We start from the raw sequence: 24,823 nt of genomic DNA, 5'->3' as shown, positions 1-24,823 counted from the left end.
GTGGTGCTGTCGCCTGTGACATTACCCATTCTAGAAAGTGATGCCCCTGTTGCTTTTGCCTTTGTGCCTGAAGAAAAGCAGAGCCATCTGCTGCTAGTGACCTGTCCCATTTGAAATCTGATAGAATCCTTCACAGCTCATTTAGCAAAATTCTTTGAGTCCCAAGTCTTTGCCTCTCACATAAATCTTGTTTCTCACAGTCGAAGGAACCCTCTTGGTCTTATCATTGCCCTGGATGACAACAAAGAAGCAAAAGGCGAACTTTTCTGGGATGATGGGGAAACGAAAGGTGAGCACAATGTTGCCGTTTCCAAACCTGCATCTTCGAGTTACTCCTGCTGGTCATTCAGCGGTGGGAGAAATCTCACCAGGCCCAGTAACATTAATCACTCGAGAGGAGAATTTTGATTTCGGTTGTGCTGTTCAGGAATAGTGGTAGTTGGACCACAGGTGGAAGGAAAACACATCTCTACCTCTTAGAATTCTCCCGCTGGCCAGCTGCATATATAGGCTCTCATTGTATTATCAAAGGGCACCTGAAAGAAATGTTTTCTAGACTGTTTCTGCCATTCAGTGCACACATCTTCCCTCCAAGTACTTATGAACAAACGTGGATGATGTGTAAAACCTACCTGTGCTAGTCAGGCAGTGAGAAGACACCTTTCTAGTGCACCCGAATCTAGCCATGCTTCTTAATCTGCCTCCAATACATTAAAGATTCTTGTGGCTCAAGCTTAGGAAGTAGCTTCGCTTGAGGCATATGCCTTGGAAGCACTTGGAAGGGAACCTTTTCAAGGTTAAGGTAGGAAGGAAAAGTGAAAACAGTGTCTTGGCCTTGGACACTCTCTCTCTAATCTTGTCATTCTCAACATGTAGCTTCAAGGAGTGCCAGGATGAAATCTGTCCGTCTGTAGTGGGCAGGCCAGAGTCTGACTTGTTTTAATCTCACTTTCAGATACTGTGGCCAATAAAGTTTACCTCTTCTGTGAGTTCTCCGTCACCCGAGTGAGTAGTGTATTTTTATGAATCTTAAGTGTGGGCTTTTGTCTGACCGTTAGCTCATATGTGTTTGTGTATGTGTGTAATTTTATTTGTAGCTTCATTTATGACAATAGGTGACCACATTTCAGTTTATGACTTAACACCTAATAATTGAATCATTCATGTTAGTAAAAAGAGGCAATGATACGGATAAATCAAAGCAGTCTTTTTAAATGAAGTTTTAAAAAATTTCTCTCTCTGTATGTGTGTTTCTCTCTCTCTCCTTTTTCTGCCCCCCTCAGGGGAAAAATAAGTTTGTACTTGAGCACACATTAGTAGAGACAGCTAAGAGCCATTTGGAGCGGTTTTGAGTATCCGGTCTAGGATGAGGTATTGGAGTGATTTGAGAATCTGTGTATTTAAGGCAGATCTTTGTACTTAACTGTTTTGCAGAACCGCTTGGATGTGAAGATTTTGCAATCAACCTACACAGACCCCAATAATTTAGCATTTAAAGAGATTAAAATCCTTGGGACCCAGGAACCTACCAATGTTACAGTGAAACACAATGGTGTCGAAATTCAAGTTTCTCCTAATGTCACTTATGATTCTAACCTCCAGGTAAAACCCCATTTTGTTGAGATAGTTTGTAAAGAATTCTTCATCGCTTATGATGTTCCTTCTTGCCAAGGTTGCATGGGTTTCTTTTTTTTTTTTTTGCGGTACACGGGCCTCTCACTGTTGCGGCCTCTCCCGTTGCAGAGCACAGGCTCCGGACGCGCAGGCTCAGCGGCCATGGCTCACGGGCCTAGCCGCTCCGCGGCATGTGGGATCTTCCTGGACCGGGGCACGAACCCGTGTCCCCTGCATTAGCAGGCGGTCTCTCAACCACTGCGCCACCAGGGAAGCCCTGCATGGGTTTCTGAAGGACCAGAGCACACTCTGAAGACTGGGGTGGGGAGTCAGAGGGTTAGGACAGAAAAAAATAAAGAGTGGGCCAGAGCTGGGATTAACAAAGGAGCTGCTGAGACATGGGAGGAGGTAAACTGGTCCTTTCATCTTTATTCCCTTATCTGTCCCTCAGTCTTCTGTCCTCTCTGACTCGAACAGAAGAATAGCGAAGTCAGGAGTGTCAGGAACAGGATTGGAGGAGAACCGGGTCTGAAAGCTGCTGATTGATTGATGCTAGAAGGGTTGAGGTGGGAGGTGGGATTCCCATTCATTAAAATTTCGAGGTGCTTTTTTTTTTTTTCTCTTACTGTATTGAGCTATATAGATTCTCACTCCAACACATACATTTTTAGGAAATATTTTAAGTCAAAGAATTGGATAAGCTTAGCTAATGGCTACTCACTTGGTTAGGTGATAATAATAAAATAATTTTCCTCACTTTTAATGAGGCCTGAAGTTCCTGGATAGGCTGTAACCAGCTCCTCTGAAATCTTAGTGTTATGAGGAATCCTTTCCCCCCAACACCCCCTGCTACAGGTGCTCCAAATGATCTGGGATTGGGAGCTGCTGGGTCAGCGTGGTTTGTGAGGGACTGTCCAAATTTGGAGAAAATAAGTAAATTTAATCTTCTACTATAATGATATATTGGTTGCATTTGACATTTTGTCTTGACAACATACATTGAGGGTGCATACATTATAAAGTTAGAAATAAAGTATTATATGGCTAGTTGTGTGTGCAGCAAAGTGCAAGCCATTTGAAAGATGCACATATAAAAATAAACGAATTAAATGTTTGATAAATATATTAATAAATATACAACCAAAGGAACTCTTTTATTGTTTGAATTTAGGTGGTGGAGAAACATGAAACTTGGGAAGGGGACAGGCAACCCAACCCTGTAGGAAATGTTAGTGTATATTCTGCCCAATTTCATGTTCAAAGCTTAACGGAGTCATTGAGCAAAGCTTTGGAGACATCAGGGCTAGAGCTGGACCTTGAAAGATGGTACATCTGGTAGAGATTTGTTCAGCTGCAAGTGACAGGAGACTCAGCAAAATGGTATTTTAAACAAATTGGGATTTTTTTCCCTTATGAGACTGGAAGTTTAGGAAGTAGTCAGTTGCTGGCGTTGGTTCAGTGGCTCAAGGTTGTCAGGGTTGAGGTCTTTTCTTCTCTTGTGATTAGAAATGGTGGCTTAATTCCAGTCACTCTAGCCTTGTTAGAGAACAAATAAAAATAAACAAAGAAGAAGAAGCTGGAAGGAAAAGGGAAAGGTGAAGGTGAAGGGGCGGGAGGGGCAGGCCCTTAAATCAAGAAAGAAATACTGGGCCAGTGGACTTGCACTTACCTGTTAATGGCCACAGCTGTGTTACATGGCTTCAAAAAAATAGTTCTTAATCGAGAACTTCAGTGCTCTAAACTGAAATAGTAAGAAGGGAGTTTTACAGAGGGCAGGCAGCTAGCAGTAAGTTCCCCAGATAAGCACCATTTTCCTAGAAAGGGCGTTTGCTTAGATAAAGCAGTCAAGGTGGAAGTATCAGAATAAGCCAGTCTCGGGAGTAAGAATAGCCTTCTGTTAGTCTGTGAGTACCGAATAACTAGAATGGGTAGGATCCACTTTTGGAAGGGGCTCAGTTTGGACAGATTAACTTGTGGTCAGATTTTGGAGGGTTTTAGGTGCCAAAATAAGAAGGATCTGATCTGATTCTCAAAGGGTCTCATATTGATCCTTGAATCAATATGTGCCGTTGTGAGAGCATCGTTCTGGGGTGGGGTTTGAGGTACAGGGAAGAGCAAGATGAATGTAGACTGGGGAGGGACTGGAAGAAGGATGATAATCCTTAGCATGAGATTTTATGCCTCTAGACAAATGAGAACTTTCACTATGGAAATTACTAATTAAAGAGGAGATGACCGTAAGAAAAACACATAGGAAAATATTAAATGTTTGAATTAGGGAATGGGACTCAAAGAAAATTTCAAGTCTTGAGGCTCTGGGCTTGGGGAAATGAAGAGGTTGGGATGTTAGAAATGGAAGGAAGTGTAATGATTTTGCCAACTCACCAATTTTGCAGTTGGTGAAACTGAGACCCGAGGAATTGAAATAGTTTGTCTAAGTTTCCACAGTGGAATGGAGGGGAGAACCCAGGCCGCACATGATTCTTATTTCTGTGTTCTTGCCCCTACTCCAGACCAATGGGGAATGCTGTTTGGGGAATGGAGGACAAAATGATGAGCTCAGTATGGGGTGACACCACGTGCTTGTGTGTGCTGTGCTACAAGGGGGCTGCAGAAGAGAGCCTTCCTGACAAAATAAGGAACAGAAGAGGAGTCGGGGGAGGAAAGAAAGGGGTGATTACAGAAGGTTGTAGTTGACCTGATTCTTTTCAAAATGTTATGTACAAATGCTGATAGAATTGTGCCATTTCCCCTGTGGTTACTGGTTAGAACTCTGCCCTCTCTCTCTTTGTGTAAGCTCCAGTGCTGTGTTGCTTAGATTGTTGAGAGTCTGCTCTGATTTCTATTTTCTTTCCTAAAAGAAGTTTCAGACCTTACAAGGTCTTTGTCCTGAGGGTACATTTGCTTGATACTTTCCCATTCTTACAGGTGGCCCTTATCACAGAAATTGATCTTGTCCTGGGAGGAATATACACGGTGGAGTGGGATGTGAAGATAAGGGATGCAGAAAAAATAGACTGTTATCCTGATGAGAATGGTGCTTCTGCAGAAAACTGTACTGCCCGCGGCTGTGTCTGGGAGGTAACCATAGTGACGGTGTTAATGTACATTAAAATCCCAGGATATTGAATATAGTTCCCTGTGCTATAGAGTAGGACCTTGTTGTTTATCCATCTTCTACATAACAGCTTGCATCTGCTAGGCCCAAACTCACAATCCATCCCTCCCCCACCCCCCTCCCCCTTGGCAACCTCAAGTCTGTTCTTTATGTCTGTGAGTCTGTTTCTGTTTTGTAGATAGGTTCGTTTGTGTCATGGTTTAGATTCCACATATAAGTGATATCATATGGTATTTGTCTTTCTCTGTCTGACTTACTTCACTCAGTACGATAATCCGTGGGTCCATCCATGTTGCTGCAAATGGCATTATTTCAGTCTTTTTTATGGCTGCGTAGTATTCCATTGTATATATGTACCACATCTTCTTTATCCATTCATCTCTTGATGGACATTTATGCTGTTTCTATGTCCTGGCTATTGTGAATAGTGCAGCTATGAACATAGGGGTTCATGTATCTTTTTGAATTGTAGTTTTGTCTGGGTATATGCCCAGGAGTGGGATTGCTGGATCATATATCAACTCTATTTTTAGTTTTTTGAGGAACCTCTATACTGTTTTCCACAGTGGCCACACCAATTTACATTCCCACCAGCAGTGTAGGAGGGTTCCCTTTTCTTCATACCCTCTCCAGCATTTGTTATTTGTAGACTTTTTAATGATGGCCATTCCTAACAGTGTGAGGTAGTACCTCATTGTAATTTTGTAAAATCCTCTACACTTAATCTACAATTTCACAAGCATAGCACCAGCGCCTATATCACTACTTAAAATCCATAGAAAGGACAGACTTCCAAAGTAACCTGAGTTTTTATCTGAATGTGAAGAATAGGTAAGGATGGGAGTGGGACTTTTTTTTACAAATATTTTACATGGAGACCAGGAATGAAAACTGATGTCACTACCAAAGGGTATATAAGAAAATGACTGGGTTTATCTTTATCTCCCTGCAAGTTGCCTTTTCTAGCCCCTTTATATCTGATAATCTTAGAACTCATGCTGAGCTGGATTTGGCTTTACTTTTCAGGTATCCGGTTCTCCTGGAGTCCCTTTTTGCTATTTTGTCAATGATCTATACTCTGTCAGTGATGTTCAGTATGACTTACATGGGGCCACAGCTGTCCTCTCCTTAAAGTCTTCGTATGCCTCCTCTTTGCCCTCCGTACCCGTGAACTCCCTCCATCTGAATGTGACCTACCATAAGGATAACATGCTGCAGTTTAAGGTATGTGTTTACAGTATACGTGTCAAGTACCTACTTGGCACTTTTCATTTCCATTATTCTTTGCTAGTCAAGGTTACAGAACCCTGAAATCAGTCTGCTCTTCTAAGTTAGCCATGCTACAATATACTAGATCATTATCCTAAGAGTAATTGGAGACCATTGATGGAACAGTGACACCTGTTCTAAATTGCACTTTGAAATGATTGCTGTGTCTACTGTAAGGAAAGTGGTTGGGAGGTCAAGAGTGAAAAAGGAGAGACAAGTTAGGAGGCTACCAGTTAGGAAATCCAGATGAGGGACTGAGCTTAAACGAGGTACAGAAAGGAGATGGAGAAGTGGAGATCTTTGAGAGAGTGAGAAGTAGCATTATGGGATCTGGTGATTAATTACAAGTAGTCTCTGAGGGAGAGAGAAGCATCAAGACGATTACCATGTTTCTAGCTTATGTCTTTATATGGATGGTGGTGACATTAACTGGGATGGGAAAACTGAAAAGGTTTGAGTTTAGGCAAAATAAAATGATGAGTTCAGTTCTGAACACTGAATTTGGGATATATGAAATACCTACAAGAGTGTACTGATCTCTTTCTCTCCCATGATTTAATTACATCTCAGGACAAGCGATGGGCTGTTTTTGATATCTTTTTCGCTATTGAATTGTAAGTTTCTCAAGGACAGGAATTTGTCCCTTCATCTCTGTGTTCCTGAAATGTAACACAAAGCTTAGGAGATAGTAAGTTCTCAAAAGTTTATTGAGAGAATAAACGAAAGACTCAGGCCAGTGTGGCATTGCTTGAAATGTTCTTGACAATCTGATATCAACCTGGACAGTGAGCTCTTTCACATCTTCTAATGTAGGGATGATACTCTTTTATCTTTCTATCCTCACTGTAACACTGGCAAGTGGTAAGCGCCTAATGGGTTTGAAATAAAGGAACTTGATCAAGTTTCCAGGTTTAATTCTTTCCTATTCTACCTCCCGATTATATAGCAGCCTCTCCAAAATATTTGCCTCTTTCTTTTAATTCTCTGTGCCTTTGCATTTATATCTCTGCCAGGAAGCACTTGATTTTCATTCTGTGCTTGTTTAATGACTGAAAATCTTTTTAAGACTCAGCCTTTTCCCTCATGAAACTGTCTCAGTCTTCCAGAAACATTGTTAGGCATTTCCTTTCCTGTAACCTCACAATACTTCTGTATAGCTCTACATTAACATGTATCACTCAGGTAGTGTGGGCACCTCTCTTTCACTTTCCATTAGTATGTGGACTTCTTAAAAGCAATAACTGTGTCTTACTCAGTTTAGTGATCCTTATGTCTAGTACAGTATCAGGTAAGAATATAGTAGGTACTCAGTGAATCAGTTTAGACCCCATTTTTAACAAGGACATCTATGATTATTTTAATCAAGTAAAGTTCATGGGGTTTTTTTTTGATTTTTTGTTTTTTTTTTACATCTTTATTGGAGTGTAATTGCTTTACAATGGTGTGTTAGTTTCTGCTTTATAACAAAGTGAATCAGTTATACATATACATATGTTCCCATATCTCTTCCCTCTTGCATCTCCCTCCCTCCCACCCTCCCTATCCCACCCCTCTAGGTGGTCACAAAGCACCGAGCTGATCGCCCTGTGCTATGCGGCTGCCTCCCACTAGCTATCTACCTTACGTTTGGTAGTGTACATATGTCCATGCCACTCTCTCGCTTTGTCACAGTTTACCCTTCCCCCTCCCCATATCCTCAAGTCCATTCTCTAGTAGGTCTGTGTCTTTATTCCTGTCTTACCCCTAGGTTCTTCATGACATTTTTTTTTCTTAAATTCCATATATATGTGTTAGCATATGGTATTTGTCTTTCTCTTTCTGACTTACTTCACTCTGTATGACAGACTCTAGGTCCATCCACCTCATTACAAATAGCTCAATTTTGTTTCTTTTTATGGCTGAGTAATATTCCATCATGTTTTTTGGGGGGGTTTTTTTTCAGTTCAGAAATGTTTTCAGGTATTCACATACAGTCACAAACCCACACACAAAGTAATAAAGAATATATTCATAAATTCCAGACTGATTTCCCAAGGTAGAACCAATATCAAAGGAATGTGTTTATGTAATACAGGCTTTAAAAATGAGATATGACAGGGGCTTCCCTAGTGGCGCAGTGGTTGAGAGTCTGCCTGCTAATGCAGGGGACATGGGTGCGAGCCCTGGTCTGGGAGGCTCCCACATGCCGCGGGGCAACTGGGCCCGTGAGCCACAACTACTGGGCCTGCGCGTCTGGAGCCTGTGCTCCGCAACAAGAGAGGCTGCGATAGTGAGAGGCCCGCGCACCGCGATGAAGAGTAGCCCCCGCTTGCCACAACTAGAGAAAGCCCTCACACAGAAATGAAGACCCAATACAGCAAAAATAAAATAAATTAATTGATAAACTCCTACCCCCAACATCTTCTTTAAAAAAAAAAAATGAGATATGACAGACTCAGATCAAAATAGTAAATGTGACGTTGTTCTTTGATTTGTTAATTAAATTTCCAGTATCATGAGCTTAAAGAAGACAAATGTAGTGTTCAGACTCTTTGTCAAAGACATCAAGTTTCTGCTAAGAGTATAGGTTTCAGGACAACTATACTTGCCTAAAATCTGTTTCCTCTGGTCCTAGATTTATGATCCCAACAACAACCGGTATGAAGTTCCAGTCCCTCTCAACATACCCAGGGTTCCATCCAGCACCTCTGAGAGTCGACTCTATGATGTCCTCATTAAGAAGAATCCTTTTGGGATTGAAATTCGCCGGAAGAGTACAGGCACTGTAATGTAAATGGCTCTTAGTCTGACTTGGAATTGATGAATACCTGTATCATTGCCAGGTCCATTGTCCTTGGGGATATCATGCTCAAAGCAACACACTGTCCATTTCCAGATTCATGAACAAGTTCTTTCCTTCTGTTCTTACGAGAAATCTTTAGTGCCCTGGGAATAATTCCTGAGGCAGCTGCATGTACCTAGGGATTCATTCAACAAATGTTTATGGGGTGTCTTCTCCGTAGTACGTGGTTATAGAAGATGAGGTCTTTCTTTTTATGACAAAAAATACTAAGGAAATAACAAAAATAATTTAAGTTAAAATATGTAGCGGTTTAGATAGTGACAACTGCTGTGCAGGAAAAAGAACAGGGTAATTGATAATTATGGGGAGGTTTGATACTGCTTTGATACTGTGGTCAGAGGTGGTCTCTCCAAGGAGGTGACATTTGAAATAGGACCTGGATGAGCAGAAGCAGCCTCCCCCATGGAGATGGGGGAGGAGTGAGAACACTTCAAGCAAATTGAGTAGTCAGTGCACAGACCGAGAAACAGGAGCAAACTTGCCTTATTAAGGGGAAAAAAGTCCAATGTGGTGGCAGTAGTATCGTAAGTAAGGAGGTGAGTGGGGGGAGATGAGGCTGGGGTCCAGGTGGCTTCAGATCAGGAATGGCCTTGAAGACGTCACAAGATGTTTCAATGAGAATCACTGAAGAATTGCAAACAGGGGTTGACATGATGTGAGATGCTTAAAAAGTAACCATTCTGGATGCTGTGTAGAAAATGGACTATAGTGGGGCAAGGGTGGAAACTAGGCCTGCTGTGAAGTGTTGGCAGCTGAGATGGTGAGACTGATTGGATTTGGCATTCTGGAGGGACCACTAGAAGGAGGCAGTGATAGAGGAAAATAGAAGAAAGAACTGGCTCCTGGGCTTGTATAGCAAGGGAGTCTCTGATTGTTTTAATCGTATAGACTTTATGTTTTGTGTGGGAGGTCAACAGGGAGGTTCTGGGTGGGAGGAGGAAATCAAGAGTTCAATTTCCCTGAGAAGTCAGTTGCTTGAAGCTATTAGAACAGCCCATTTCTTTTGCAAACGTACCCTTTCGTGTTGCAGTTGGGACTCTCAGCTCCTTGGCTTCACCTTCAACGACATGTTCATCCGCATCTCCACGCGCCTCCCCTCCCAGTACCTCTATGGCTTTGGGGAAACTGAGCACACAGCCTTTCGAAGAGACTTGAACTGGAACACGTGGGGAATGTTTTCCCGAGACCAGCCCCCGGGGGTAAGGGCAGAGCATTTGGGATCTGTGTCTGTGCCTCTGTCCACCCACACTGTGTGTGCTTCATGTTTCATCTTTCCAACACTCAACCTGGATGGTCACATTCTGCTTTTAGGCAAGTGGGCCAGTTCTCGGGTTTCTTTGTTTCTTATGTGTTTATTTCACAGAGAAGACTAGACACACCTTATCAATCAATTTGTTGAGTTTCTTTCTCAATCTCTGTCTTTTTTCCCCCTTTGTCTTCTAACCTCCTGCCACTTTTCCCCATGACTCTCCCAGTACAAGAAGAATTCCTATGGTGTCCACCCCTACTACATGGCACTGGAGGAGGATGGCAATGCCCACGGGGCCCTGCTGCTGAACAGCAATGCCATGGGTAAGATGATGCTGGCATCTCCCCTTATATTTGTGAATCAGTCATCCTTGAGGAACTTTAGAATGTGTTTGATCATGTGGCCCCTGAAGTCAAAATTATTATCTTGTGGAGAGTGCTTTTTATTTTTTTTCTTCATTCTCTTTAGCAGTTCTGTTTATTTCAATTCAGTAACGTGTAGTAATAAGAATTAACTCTTATTTGGCCTAAACAACGTAAGAAGGGGTAGCAAAACCAAGCAAGTCCCAAGTATCCTGGAGGTCAGCCAGTGGGAGCCACTAATATAATTTGAATTAGTGATGAAGCTGGGGGTCAGAGCACTCACTCTGGGGGTACGAGGGTGTAAAGAAAATGTGTGTGGTATATTGGAAAGGGGGTGGAAAATCAGGAAGTGGGGTTAGAAAGCATGCTTGTGAAAACTGGTGAAATCTGAATATGGCCTCTACCTGAGTTAATAGTATTATATCAACATCAGTTTCCTGGTTTTGACAATGTACAATGGTTATGTAAGAAGTTATCATTGGGGGAAGCTGGGTGAATTGTCCAAGAGAACTCTTAGTACTATTTTTGCAACTTCTTGTAAGTTTTAAACTATTCTGAAATAAAAATGTTAATAACAATTTTAAAAGAACAGAAAGACAAAACATATAATAAGGTAATAAGTGCATGAAAGGGAAGAAAATCCAGGCACAGATTACCCTGCAGACCTTCACTTAACTTTTTAAATTCTGTGTAGGTATAGTACAAAATACCTTCTCTCAGTACTCTACAATAAGGAGGCATAGGAAGAGGGAGAATGTATGAATTTCAGGGGTAATTTCTCACTTGAAGGTTTCCATACTGATTGGGATTTTCCTACATTTCCAGATGTGACATTCCAGCCCTTGCCTGCCGTGACATACCGCACCACAGGAGGAATTCTGGACTTCTGTGTCTTCTTGGGGCCAACGCCAGAGCTTGTCACTCAGCAGTATACTGAGGTAGGAGGGAATTCAACTGGTTACCAAGTATTTATACAGCACATTCTGTAGTTCTTAGATGATAACTAGAATTGTTGGTCTTTCTGGGAGACAGGTAGGCTATAGAATAAGGAACAATAAATACATCCCGATAACCGTTATATTCGTAGCCTCTCAGAGCATTGCAGACTAGCAGAAGTATCAAAAGTAGTGGTGCCACTGGTGGTAGTTGGCAGTGAAAGTGGTAATAGTGTTGGTGATGGTGATGGTGGTGGTGGTGATGATGGTGGTGGCAGTGAGGGTGGTGGCAGTGACAGTGGTAGTAGTGGCGATGGAGGTAATGGTGGTGGTGGTGGTGATGGTGGTGGCAGTGGTGGCAGTGAGGGTGGTGATTGTGGTGAGGGTTGTGGTGGTGGTGATGATGGCGATGGTAGTAATGGTGGTGGTGGCAGTGAGGGTGGTGGCAGTGAGAGTGGTAATAGTGGTGATGGTGGTGATGGTGGTGGTGGTGATGATGGCGGTGATGATGGTGTCGGCAGTGAGAGTGGTGGCAGTGAGGGTGGTGATTGTGGTGATGAGGGTTGTGGTCATAGTGGTCCCAACAGTTGCTTTGGCAGCAGCAACAAACACAGACATAAAACTTACTATATGTCACTGATATATTACTTGTTGCATGTCAGAGCACTTTACATATGTTAACTCATTCAGTCTTCACAAAAACACTATGAAACAAATCTATTATTATCCTCAATTTACAAGTGAAGAAACAGATATAGAAGAGGCTATTTCACTTTTGCCCAGAGTCACATAGCCAGCAGAGACTGGATCGCATATGGTTACCCAGACATTTTGGTATGTTGCTTCTGAATTTCGTGTTCTTAACCAGTAAGCTGGTCTGCCACTAGGAATGAGAGCAAAATCAGTTTTCCAAAACTCCTGGGGAGAGAGCTCAAGTCTGGCAGGAAGCTTCCTCCAAGTTATCTCAGTGGCTCTGCATCCTCTTAGTTTCTCTCTGGATTTGAATTTGTTGATTATCTAACTGGGGACACTGGAAAAATATTCTTATTACTTTGTGTACAACTTTAACCCAGATTCTTCTTCTTAAGGACTAAATTTTCTGTTTATTTTCTAGTTGATTGGTCGGCCAGTGATGGTTCCTTATTGGTCCTTGGGGTTTCAGCTGTGTCGCTATGGATACAAGAACGACGCTGAGATTGGTAGCTTGTATGATGAGATGGTGGCTGCCCAGATCCCCTATGTACGTTGTCAGTCTGTGGGGTACTGGCTCTGGGACCGCATGGCCAACCCTTGTCTCTGTATCTGGATTAGTTTGTCTGATTTTTATCAGGTTCTATAAAATTACAAAGTACTTTCTCATACAGTATCACACTCAGCCTCACCCCTACCCAGTAGTAATATAAGGGGGGGGGTGTCATTGTCCCCAACTTGAAGAGTCACAGTGATTTGCCAAAGGAAGAGGGCATTGGGTCAGCCCGAGGGCTCTTTCTGCTAGATCATGCTTCCGTTTCTTTCACATGACTTCACAACATGTAGTCAAAAACATTCTTGCTCCCGTAAAAATGTTGCCCAGAGAGTAGTTTTGCTTAATTAAAAGAAATTGACCGGGTTTCCCTGGTGGCGCAGTGGTTGAGAGCTCGCCTGCCGATGCAGGGGACGCGGGTTCGTGCCCCGGTCTGGGAAGATCCCACATGCCGCGGAGCGGCTGGGCCCGTGAGCCATGGCTGCTGAGCCTGTGCGTCCGGAGCCTGTGCTCCGCAATGGGAGAGGCCACAACAGTGAGAGGCCTGCGTACCGGAAAAAAAAAAAAAAAAAGAAATTGGCCCAAATTCAGTCAGACCACTGTGTGTGTAGCTACAACCTCAGTTCCAACGCTTTGCTGGCACTGCAGCCCAGTGTTCCCACAGCTTTGAGCTAATTCCTGGTTGAATGTAGGGATCTTGGGACTGGTTTCCAGAGGAAATAGTTATGGAAACAAACTCCACCTTCACTTGAAGATGAGAGGGGTCCACTAATCAGAGAATTGGTCCCATAAACCATTTACATACTTAATTTTATTCTGTTGATTTTTCTATTGTTTATGATTGTTCCTACTAACGGAAAGTATAGCATGCAATATTTTATTCTTAATAAGAAAGCTGTGTCTGATAACCCCCAGGATTAGTGATTCCAAAGCAGTTACAGTGGCTTTTGTTTGTTTTGTTTTAATGGGCTTACTATCCACGTTGTATTAGTACCGGGTAGTTTACATTATGTTATTTTTTCTGAGTATGAGCCACTGATACCAGGGGCAGCCTCTGGGGATGGGGTGGTGGCCACAGTCGCTCCTTATAATGGCCCTTCACAAAGCACTTTCATCTGCTGCTTTCATTTATCTCCACAGCCTTGCCAGTTCGGCATTATCATCCTATTTTTTGCAAATTTAGTTTTTTTCTATTTTACGACTCAAAATTTGAAAATTAGGTGAATTTTCCAGAACCTAATACCTAACAAATAACAGAGGTGGGATTTGAAAGAATCAAAAAGATGCCGACTGAAATTCACCATTGGTTAGTGGAGCGTTGTTCTCACGTAGAACCTGGGCTTTTGCAAGTTTCCTTTGTCCTTCTCCAGGACGTGCAGTACGCAGACATCGACTACATGGAGCGGCAGCTGGACTTCACCCTCAGCCCCGAGTTTGAGGGGCTTCCAGCTCTGATTACTCGAATGAAGGCCGGCGGGATGCGGGTCATCCTCATTCTGGTGAGTCCCTGTGTGAATGGGCAGAGTCTGTTTGGAAGAGTGAATGGGATTTGGTGCAGAAAGCTTTATACTTGTGTTTTCTTCCATGCTATGAATAGAGGAGTTGAGGTTCAGTAAGAAAAGTGTATTTCCCTGGATTCACAGAAGCTCTACAGCTCAGGTGGAAGCTGATGCCTCCGCTTTTGAAGAGTTCTCCATTTTTCTACCCTGGCTTTGGTTTTCTCACCTGACCTGTGCTTTGATTTCAGGACCCAGCCATTTCTGGCAACGAGACAAAGCCCTATCCCCCTTTCACGCGGGGTGTGGAGGACGATGTCTTCATCAAAGATCCGAATGATGGAAGCATTGTTTGGGGAAAGGTATGCTCTGAGCAGTGAGCCACTAATCCCCACACTGTTACTGTGTTTGTACATTTTTTTTTTTCTTTTCTGTTTGGACTCTGAGGTCAGAAGTTGTCATTTTCTCCATCAGTATTTGTCACCACTGTTAAGGAATTTTAAAGGAATGTTTGTGCATTGTGAGACCCACTTTTCTTTAGATCAACCCTACAAGAAAATCAAATTATCGCCTCTAGGACATGGTTTATAGTTTCTTAGGAAATGCTAAATAAGAGAGATTATCTAGTGCATTGCTTTTAAACATTTTTCTCTTCACAGGTCTGGCCTGATTTTCCTGATATTGTTATCAACAGTTCTCTAGACTGGGAAAGTCAAGTGGAGGTAAAGGGCCTGTATGGATGTTGGGTGAAATCAGTGTTGCCAGGAAGGTGCAGCCATACTTAGGATACTGGACATCCCCATGGCATGGGCATGGGCGCGAGATGAAACTTACGTAGGGAACATGTCCTGTGTGTCTGTCTGTGTGCCAGTCACTTTACATGCAATATTTTACCCCAGTTGGGAGGTAGATATTATTATACTTTGCATAACTAAGACTCAGAGAGCCTAAATTACTTCTGTCCATGCTTTTAGGTGACAGAGTGGTGATTTCCGATCCAAGGCTTTCAGATTGCAAACATCCATGCAATTTCCGCTGAACGATACCTCGAAGAAACAGTGCCTTTGCCTGAATTAGTGTATTGATTGTTGTTTTCATTATTGTTGTATTTGCAGTTGTTTTTGCCTTGCGTACCCCTTTTAAACAGTCTCCCACGCCTGTCTTCAGTGATTGGGTAATTTTCTCTATACCTCTTTTTTTTCATGGACAGGCTTTTCGATCTTCTCTCTTATAAATCCCCCCATCTTTCCTTGGGTTTCCCAACTTTGATCTTATCTCCCAGTTTCCAGCCATATGTTAAAACTTTCAGTCTCCTGGAAACAGGTTCTTACTTGTAATGGATCTCAGGTGAGGTTCCAAGGGAGAGAACCTAGCTTGCTGTAATCTCTGTTGCTTCTCACAGAAGATCACTTGAAGTTTCATGGTCCAGGCAGCCCACATGGACATAGGAATCTGCCAGAGAAGTTCAGGGTCATGGGCTCCTTGACTTTATTTATTTAGTTTTTACTATTTTCCACCAGCTTAATGGCATATAATTGACAAATAAAATTGTATATATGTAAAGTGTACAATGTGATAATTTGATATACATATATATCATGAAATGATTATGAGAATCAGGTTAAGTAACGCATCCATCATTTCACCTCGTTGCCATTTGTGTACTGTGTGGTGAGAATGTTTAAGATCTACTCTCTTAGCAACTTTTAAGTATACGATACAGTGTTATTAACGACAATCACCATGTTGTACGTTAGGCTCCGAAATGTATTCATCTTATAAATGAAGGCTTGCCACCTTTGACCAGCATCTCCTCATTTCCTCCACCCCCTGACACCCGGTAATCACCACTCTACTCTCTGTTTCTGTGAGTTCAACTTTTTTTTCAGATTCCACATATAAGTGAGATCATACAGAATTTGTCTTTCTCTGTCTGGCTTATTTCACTCAGAATAATGCCTTCTAGGTTTATCCATTTTGTTGCAAATGGCAGGTTTTCCTTCTTTCTCATAGCTGAATAATATTCCATTGTATGTATAGACACCACACGTTCTTTATCCATTCATCTGTGAACAGACACTTAGATTACTTCAACATCTTGGCTATTGTGAATAAATGCTGCGGTGAACATGGGAGTACAGATATCTCTTCAAGATGCTGATTTTGCTTCCTTCAGGATATATACCCAGAAGTAGAATTGCTGGATCATACAGTAGTTCTATTTTTAATTTTTTGAGGGAATGCCATACTATTGGGTTGACCAAAAAGTTTGTTCTGGTTTTTTCATAACATCTTATGGAAAAACCCTAACGAAGTTTTTGCTAACCCAGTATTTTCTGTAGTGGCTATACCAATTTATATTCCCCCCAGCAGTGCACAAGGGTTCCCTTTTCTTCACATCCTTGCCAACACTTGTTATCTCTCATCTTTTTCATAAAAGCTGTCCTAACAGATTATGATTGTGGTTTTGATTTGCATTTCCTTGATGATTAGTGTTGCTGAGAACCTTTTCATGTACCTGTTGGCCATTTGTATGCCTGCTTTGGAAATATGTCTGTTCAGGTCCTTTGTCCATTTTTTTTTTTTTTGCGGTACGCGGGCCTCTCACTGTTGTGGCCCCTCCCGTTGCGGAGCGCAGGCTCCGGACGCGCAGGCTCAGCGGCCATGGCTCACGGGCCCAGCTGCTCTGCGGCATGTGGGATCTTCCCGGACCGGGGCATGAACCCATGTCCCCTGCATCGGCAGGCGGACTCTCAACCACTGCGCCACCAGGGAAGCCCCTCCTTTGTCCATTTTTAAATCAATATATTTGTGGGTTGTTTTTTGGTTTTTTTGCTATTGAGTTGTATAAGCTTATATACTTCCGATATTAACTCATCAGGTATTTGATTTACAAATATTTTCTCCCATTCTGTAAGTTGCCTTTTCATTTTGTTGATTGTTTCCTTAACTGTGGAGAAGCTTTTTAGTTTGATGTAATCCCACTTGTTTATTTTTGCTTTTGTTGCTTGTGCTTTTGGTGTCAAATCCAAAAAAATCATTGCCAAGACCAATGTCAAGGAGCTTTTTCCTGTGTTTTCTTCTAGGAGATTTATGGCTTCAGGTTTTCCATTTAAGTCTTTAATTCATTTTGAATTCATTTTTGTGAGCAGTGTAAGATAGGAGTCCAGTTTCATTCTTTTGCATGTGGATATCCATGTTTTTCTTTTTTCTTAGATTCATCCCACCCCCACCCCCCCTGCTGCTTTCCCTCCTTGGTGTCCATACGTTTGTTCTCTACATATCCACGTTTTTCTAACACTGTTAACAGAAGACTGTCCTTTCCCCATTTGTGTTCTTGGCACCCTTGTCAAAGATTGATTGACTGCACATGTGTGGATTCATTTCTGGGCTTTCTGTTCTGTTCCACTGGTCTATGTGTCTGTTTTTATGGCAGTACCATGACTTTTAAATCAGTATGCTGGGGAGAGGGCCACTCAGCAATCAAGAAGTTGGCTACCACTGTGTGAGCCCTACAGTGCATCGGCCATTAGAGGCAATACTGCCACCTTGAGGGCATTTGGAAATCTGTGGGACGGTTTTTGATTATTGCAAGGGGAGCACCAAGTGACATTTTGTAGGCAGTGACCAGGGATGCCCAATTGCAGGGGATTTTCCACCAAGAATTCTCCTGCCCTAAATGCCAATTGTGCCCCTGATGAGAAATACTTCATTAGGGGGTCGCAATGTTTGTTAGGTAGCACATAAGATATTCTCAATAGATAGAATGATTTTAACTATTTATATTAATAAGACCCACTTGATGAGATTAGTGGGCCTGAGGCCACTGGATCTGAAGCTTAGATGTTTAATACAGTAAGCCTGGCATGGAGCCTAGGAATTGCATCTTGGTATTACACAATGGGTTGTGGTAAGTAATCCTGGGACCAGACATGCAAGTGGGTACATCATGAATTGAGGACTAGGGAAAGTGAGGACAGAAGCAATGAGGCAAAAGTGGAATGCAGACAGGAGTGAGGCAGAGCCAGTACCTTGGAGAACAGCAGAACATTTTTAATTTCATGGGTAAAAAAAAATTTAATTTTTAATTTCAGAGCACCTTTTAGTGCGGTTAATAAATCATAGTCAAGTTTCTCACTTGTATCTCATTTGGGATTCAGTTATCACTTGGACACGGCTGGTATTGACTCTGTTTATTCCAATTCTCCACTTCCCTCCTCTACCCCATGTTTCTAACCCTGCCTGAGCTGGAGCTCTCTGTTTCTGGTGAAAGGTTCTATTTTGTTGGGTCCATGTTTCTACCTCCATTTTCTAACAAAAAGGCAACCTTGGCATGCCTCCCTTTCACGAGATGCTCAGTGGTGTGGCTCACTACCTCAGAAGTTCTCTGTGAGCTGGATCCCTGTACACTAATCCATTTCTGGTTTTTTCTTTGTGTTCTTTTTGGCCTTTTTTCTAGACATTTGGATTCCACTTGCCTTTTGCCTATCATGTTTAGGTACTGGAGGTGCCCTAGACCAAGTCCTTTTTCTGTTGTTTCCTCCCCACCCACACTTTTGCCACCAGCATTATTTAGCTTTTTAACTCTTGAAATGTACTGATGAACACAGAGGAACCAATTTCCTGAGACATACAGAGGACCATAAAGCTCTATAACAAGCATCGTAGCTATATAGAAATGTAAGAATATTTGCTGTTGCTAAGTGGTGTGAATTTACAATTATGCTCTAAACATTTATGTCAGCTACTAAGCTACGCATGGTTGGGGAATACAAAGGTCAACAAGGACCTTGCTCTCAAAGGGGCTATAGTTCAGGAGTTATACCTTGGGTCCATTTTCCAGGTTAAAATAAAGACAGTTTTTATTATTTGAAGAAGATAAGAGAAAGGGGAGTTGAAACTTCCTCTTTAAGTCCTCCCAATTTAGTTGACACACAACTGCACTTTTCAAGTGATTCTGAAACCATAGAAAACCCAGATACATATTAGTTAGATAGTCTTATGTAATAAAATGCAGTCTTACCTCTCACCCTTTTTTCCTACTGGGAATGAGATAGGAGAGGATCAGCTGGATGTTTCTTTACAACCTGTTGACAATGCATCTGCTGTCTGCCCCTTTCAAGCTGCAGTCTCCCTGGCTCATGCTTTGTCTTTGAGGAGTGCTCAGGACAGAAGTTGAGGGGTGGGTATCTAACGATGGAAAAAGTGAGTTCGGGGTGTTGATGGCTACCATTCATGTTGATACAAAGAGGAAAACAGTCCGTGGGTGCTTTCCAAATGATAAGAAGGTGTCTCATTTGTGCTCATTCCTGTTCTTTGAGCTCATTGTATTTCCAATAAGCTAAGAACATTACTTAAGCTCATAACTTTGGATTAACTGTCACCACACAGTATAGGCTTTGCATGAGTTAAGCTTTTAGGAAATGCCTGTTTTCTGTCTAATATATTTGTTCGGGACAGATAAATTGTATTTACTTTTTACAGCAATACCGAGCTTATGTGGCCTTCCCAGACTTTTTCCGTAATTCAACCATCACATGGTGGAAGAGGGAGTTGAGAGAAATGTACACCAATCCACGGGATCCAGAGAAGAGCTTGAAGTTTGATGGCATATGGATTGTAAGTGTGTGTGTTTGTGTCTGTGTACATGGGGATAGGTGTGTTTCTATCTCTGTGTGCCTAAGCATATGTATTACTGACCTTTAATCAAAAGGGGTAATCGTCATCCAAGAAAGACTTTGGACATATCAGACTGCAGTTCCTCCAATCTGGAGTGGACCATTCTGATACTCCTCATACCTTGTACCTTGTCTGAAGTTCTTGCTGTAGAATTCCAAGCTGATTACCAGGAATTCCTTGGAACTGAGCCTGCCTCACACCCTGAGTGAGAATTTTTTTTCAAATCCACCAGCCAGTCATTCTGTAGGGCTTAATTGATCTTTCTCAAGCTGGATTTGATGAATCTCCCTGGGCTGGTATCTGTGGAATTACTGGATGGTGAACAATTATTCTCTGCTTCCTTGTCTCTGAGTTAACAGTATATAATTCTTTTTAAAAGTAAAGTATTCCTGTGTTGGACATTTCTAGGATATGAATGAACCGGCAAACTTCGTGAGTGGGGCAGTCCCTCCAGGCTGCAAGGATGCCTGTCTGAACCACCCTCCCTACATGCCATGTAAGGACCCTTGGCCTCCTCTACTGGCAGTGCCATGGCTGCAGGGAATGAGCTGCAAGAGTCCAGCAGCCAGACATTTATCCTGATGTTCAGGGACATCCTGACTGACACTCTGGTTTTGGGGGGACCAAAGACAAACACATTCCAAGAGCTTTACCCAGTTGGGTGTGGGCAAGTTATTGGCCCCTTTGGGTAAGTTTCTCAAATTTTTTTCAAAAAACAGTTAACTGTGGTGATGTCTCCAAAGGATCCCACAGCTAGGTGTCTTACTTCTTCAGGCTCATGTTAATCCTTCCACAGGAATTTATTGTGTCACCAGTGGGTGGAAAGTAATGGCCTCACCTTATCATGGAGTCAATGACTTTGGCATCGTATTTGTGTCCATATCTTGGCTCCGGAAATTATACTCTCTATGAGTTGTGTGACCTTTAGCAGATTACTTGCTATTTTCTAATCTCAGTTTTTTAAACTGTTAAAGGAAGATAATGATATCTTCTCCATAGAACTATGATAAGAATGACATAAAATAACATACATGTTAAAAGCCTAGGTTGGAGCCTGTCACTCAGTAAGTGTTTGACAACTGCGTTCTCCCCCATGCCCCTGCTTTCTCCCGGGGAACCCTCCAGGGCCCTGGATGTTGAAAACACCTGCGAGTGCCATTGTAGCTCAGAGCCGTGCATGTTTCCATGCCCCTGGGGAGGAGAGGGACCCACGCAGGGGTCAAGTTAGTCTTATGATCCAGAGTCCGATCCCATGAGGAGAGGTCAAGGATAAACAGGATCAGGCAGGGGTGGATTTCACATCACCAGATCTTTCTCCTCAGATTTGGAGTCCAGGGACAGGGGCCTGAGCAGCAAGACCCTGTGCATGGAGAGCCAGCAGCTCCTGCCTGACGGCTCCCCGGTGCGGCACTACGACGTGCACAGCCTGTACGGGTGGGCCCAGACCAGACCCACGTACGAGTGAGTCATCAACTGCCTTCTCCAGTCGGGCCAGCCTGCAGGGACAGCCAGGGACTGATGAAGCTGCACTGCTCGTCCTTTCATTCCCTCTTCCAAGAGTTAAGAAGACTTTAATTACAGCTCTGTCGCAATTCTCATTTATTAAATACTCATGAGCGTGGAGCCAGACCCTGTGATCCTAGTTAGCAGGACAGATTTAAGTAAGGCGTGGTCCTTATTTAAGTAAGAGACTAATAGTCCTAGTGGAGGAAATACACGTGGAGACAAGACATCACGCAGCGTGGATGATGCTATAATAACTTTACTTATTGTAAGGGAACACAGAGGACTGGATACCTCTTTCCTTTTTTTCAAAAGTGACACATCTCTATTAGAATTTATTTTTGTCACTCTTGTTGGGTAGCCAACTGGTGTTCTACTTAATTATCACTGTCCCATTTTGTGTGCTCATTCCATACTTAATAAGAAGTATCCTAAGGAAAGCCTTATAAAGGAATTCATCTTCTTCTTTCCCAAATATATAAAACTAAGTATTGAGTAAATAAATAGCAAAATTTAGTGATTACCTATTATTTTTAGGTGATCTGGTGAGTTTATTACATTGTGAAGGTTTTTTTTTATATGAAACACTATAAAACACAATGTAAAGACACAACTTTTAATATTATCACCATCATATGGAGTCAGTCAGTGAGGAACCTCATGGCTTAGATTTCCATATTCCCTTCTGTGACACAGGAGATATTTTGTCACCATGCCCTAGGCTCAGGAGCTCTGGGAGGAGAAGGTTTGTGGCCTTTCCTCACCTGCTGTGCCCTAAATCACCCCCTTGTTCCCCTCCGAGCAGAGCTGTGCAGGAGGTGACGGGACAGCGAGGGATCGTCATCACTCGCTCCACTTTTCCTTCTTCTGGCCGCTGGGGAGGACACTGGCTGGGTGACAACACGGCTGCGTGGGACCAGCTGAGGAAATCTATCATTGGTGTGTGGGCTGCTGGGAGAGGAGAGGAGTTGGGGTCTTCGATCAAGGCTTCTCCAAGGAGGGAAGAGGAGGCAGGTCATGAGTGCCTTGTCTGACGCAGCTGTGGTTCTCGTTGCAGGCATGATGGAGTTTAGCCTCTTCGGCATATCCTTTGTAAGTGTCCTTTGGATTACTCCTAATCACCAAGCAGATGGTGATATCTTTCAGAAATCATTAACGGGCCCATTTTATTCTACCCTGTTTCAGACAGGAGCAGATATTTGTGGATTCTTTCAAGATGCTGAATATGAAATGTGTGCTCGCTGGATGCAGCTGGGGGCCTTTTACCCCTTCTCGAGGAACCACAACAGCATTGGGGCCAGGGTAGGACATTGAGCTCAGAGCTCAGAAGTTCTGTGTCACCAGGAACACAGACTCCCTTTTTGAACTACAAGTAATGTAGTCTATATTCCCCAAAGACATCTTCAAAACTGTTAAACCCTCATGTTTCTTTTTTTAAATTTGATATACTTATATATTGTGAAATGATTATCACAGTAGGGTCAGTTAACACTTCCATCATGTCACATAATTACCATTTCTTTTTTGTTGTGAGAACATTTAATATCTACGCTCTTAGCAACTTTCAAGTGTATAATACAGTATTGTTAACTATGGACACCATGCTGTACATTATATCGCCAGAAATATTTAATTTATAACAAGAAGTTTTTACTCTTTGACCAACATCTCCCCATTTCTCTCACCTCCCAGCCCCTGATAACTACCATTCCAAGTCCTAAGAGGGAAGTTTATAGAAAAAGGAAAGATATCAAATAAGCAGCCTAACTTTACACCTCAAGGAGCTAGCAAAAGAAAAACAAACTAAGCCCAAAGTTAGCAGAAGAATGGAAATAACAAAGATCAGAGCAGAAATAAATAAAATAGAGACCAGAAAATAGATCAATGAAACTAAGAGCTGGTTCTTTGAAAAGATAAAAAAAATTGACAGCCCTTTGGCTAGATTTCTTAAGACAAAAAAAAATTTATATTTGAGGAAGCTCAAATATAAATAAAATTGTAAATGAAAAAGGAGACATTATAACTGATACCACAGAAATATAAAAGATCATAAGAGACTACTATGAACAATTATATACTGACAAATTGGACAACCTGGTTGAAATGGATAAATTTCTAGAAACATGAACCTACCAAGACTGAATTATGAAGAGCTAGAAAATCTGAACAGACCAGTTATGAGTAAGGAGATCAGTAATCAAAAATCTCCCAACAAAGAAGAGCCCAGGACCAGATGGTTTCCCTGGTAAAGTCTGTAAAACATTTTAAAAAGAATTAATGCCAATACTTCTCACCTCCAAAAAATTAAAGGTTTGGGAACACTGCCAAACTAATTTTACAAGAACAGCATTACCCTGATACATAAGCAGATAAGGACACTACAAGAAAAGAAAAAGAGGCCAATATACTACAAGGAAAGAAAAACAGGCCAATATCCCTGATGAATATAGTTCTAAAAAGTTTTAACAGAATATTAGTACAATGAATTTGACAGCACACTGAAAGAATGATGCATCATGATCAAGTGGGGTTTAACCGTGGGATGCAAGGATGGTTCAATATATGCAAATCATGTGATATACCACATTAATAGAATAAAAGATAAAAGTCATATGATCATCTTAATAGGTGCAGGAAAAAAAAAGACTTGACAAATACAACATCCTTTCATGATTAAAAACTCTCAACAAATTGAGTATAGAAGGAATGTACCTCAACATAATAAAGGCCGTATATGACAAGCTCACAGCTAATATTATACTCAACAGTGAAAAGTTGAAAGCTTTTTCTCTTAAGATCAGGACAAAGACAAGGGTTCCCACTCTCACTACTCCTATTCAACATAGTACTGGAAGTCCTAGTCAGAGCCATCAGATGAGAAAAAAAAAGCATTCAAATCAGAAGGGAAGAAGTAAAATGGTCTCTGTTTACAGTTTATATGATCTTATATACAGAAAATCCTAAAGATGTCACAAAAAAACTATTAGAAACTAATCAGTGAATTCAGTGAAGTTGCACAATATAAAATCAACATACAGAAATCAGTTGCCTTTCTATACACTAACAGTGAAATATCTGAAAAAGGAATAAAGAAAACAATCCCATTCACAATAGCATCAGAACACAATAAAGTACTTAGCAATAAACTTAACCAAGAAGGTGAAAAATCTGTACACTGAAAACTGTAAGACATTGATGAAAGAGACAAGTGGAAAAATATTTTGTGTTCATGGAACAGAAGAATTAACATTGTTAAAATGTAACCATGTATGAAGTCAATGTAATTCCAATCAAAATTCTAATATGATTTTTCACGGAAATAGAAAAAAAATCCTAAAAGTTGTATGGAATTGCAAAAGACCACAGACAGCTAAAGCAGTCCTGAGAAAGAACAAAGCTAGAGGCATCAGGCCTCCTGATTTCAAACTATATTACAAAGCTATAATAATCAAAACTACATGGTCTAGTAATCAAAACAGTATGATATTGGCATAAAAAAATAGACTAATAGAC

The 24,823-nt window shown here is 41.8% G+C and overlaps 1 protein-coding gene across 4 annotated transcripts in view; it reads left to right on the top strand.

Annotated features, from left to right (window-relative positions):
• Nucleotides 1-24,823, top strand: part of MGAM (maltase-glucoamylase) — a 104,287-nt gene that overhangs the window by 64,723 nt on the left and 14,741 nt on the right. For 3 of the 4 annotated variants that reach the window (XM_027101691.1, XM_027101690.1, XM_027101693.1), the window contains 19 exons: nucleotides 201-289; nucleotides 956-1,005; nucleotides 1,435-1,602; nucleotides 4,543-4,695; nucleotides 5,759-5,956; nucleotides 8,616-8,770; nucleotides 9,874-10,042; nucleotides 10,319-10,415; nucleotides 11,280-11,392; nucleotides 12,504-12,629; nucleotides 14,003-14,131; nucleotides 14,380-14,490; nucleotides 14,788-14,850; nucleotides 19,613-19,747; nucleotides 20,216-20,303; nucleotides 21,130-21,268; nucleotides 22,116-22,249; nucleotides 22,368-22,402; nucleotides 22,496-22,612. In XM_027101691.1, the coding sequence (XP_026957492.1) occupies nucleotides 201-289; nucleotides 956-1,005; nucleotides 1,435-1,602; nucleotides 4,543-4,695; nucleotides 5,759-5,956; nucleotides 8,616-8,770; nucleotides 9,874-10,042; nucleotides 10,319-10,415; nucleotides 11,280-11,392; nucleotides 12,504-12,629; nucleotides 14,003-14,131; nucleotides 14,380-14,490; nucleotides 14,788-14,850; nucleotides 19,613-19,747; nucleotides 20,216-20,303; nucleotides 21,130-21,268; nucleotides 22,116-22,249; nucleotides 22,368-22,402; nucleotides 22,496-22,612 (2,269 nt within the window). The remainder of the gene's footprint in view (nucleotides 1-200; nucleotides 290-955; nucleotides 1,006-1,434; nucleotides 1,603-4,542; nucleotides 4,696-5,758; nucleotides 5,957-8,615; nucleotides 8,771-9,873; nucleotides 10,043-10,318; nucleotides 10,416-11,279; nucleotides 11,393-12,503; nucleotides 12,630-14,002; nucleotides 14,132-14,379; nucleotides 14,491-14,787; nucleotides 14,851-19,612; nucleotides 19,748-20,215; nucleotides 20,304-21,129; nucleotides 21,269-22,115; nucleotides 22,250-22,367; nucleotides 22,403-22,495; nucleotides 22,613-24,823) is intronic. The other variant, XM_027101692.1, reaches the window with a different exon arrangement.

This window comes from Aethalodelphis obliquidens, unplaced genomic scaffold (genome assembly GCF_003676395.1).
Source record: "Aethalodelphis obliquidens isolate GAN/ISIS:26980383/991018 unplaced genomic scaffold, ASM367639v1 scaffold5, whole genome shotgun sequence".
NCBI lineage: Eukaryota > Metazoa > Chordata > Mammalia > Artiodactyla > Delphinidae > Aethalodelphis > Aethalodelphis obliquidens.
Note: the sequence above shows the minus strand (reverse complement) of the source record. Positions and strands in the feature narration are given on the sequence as shown.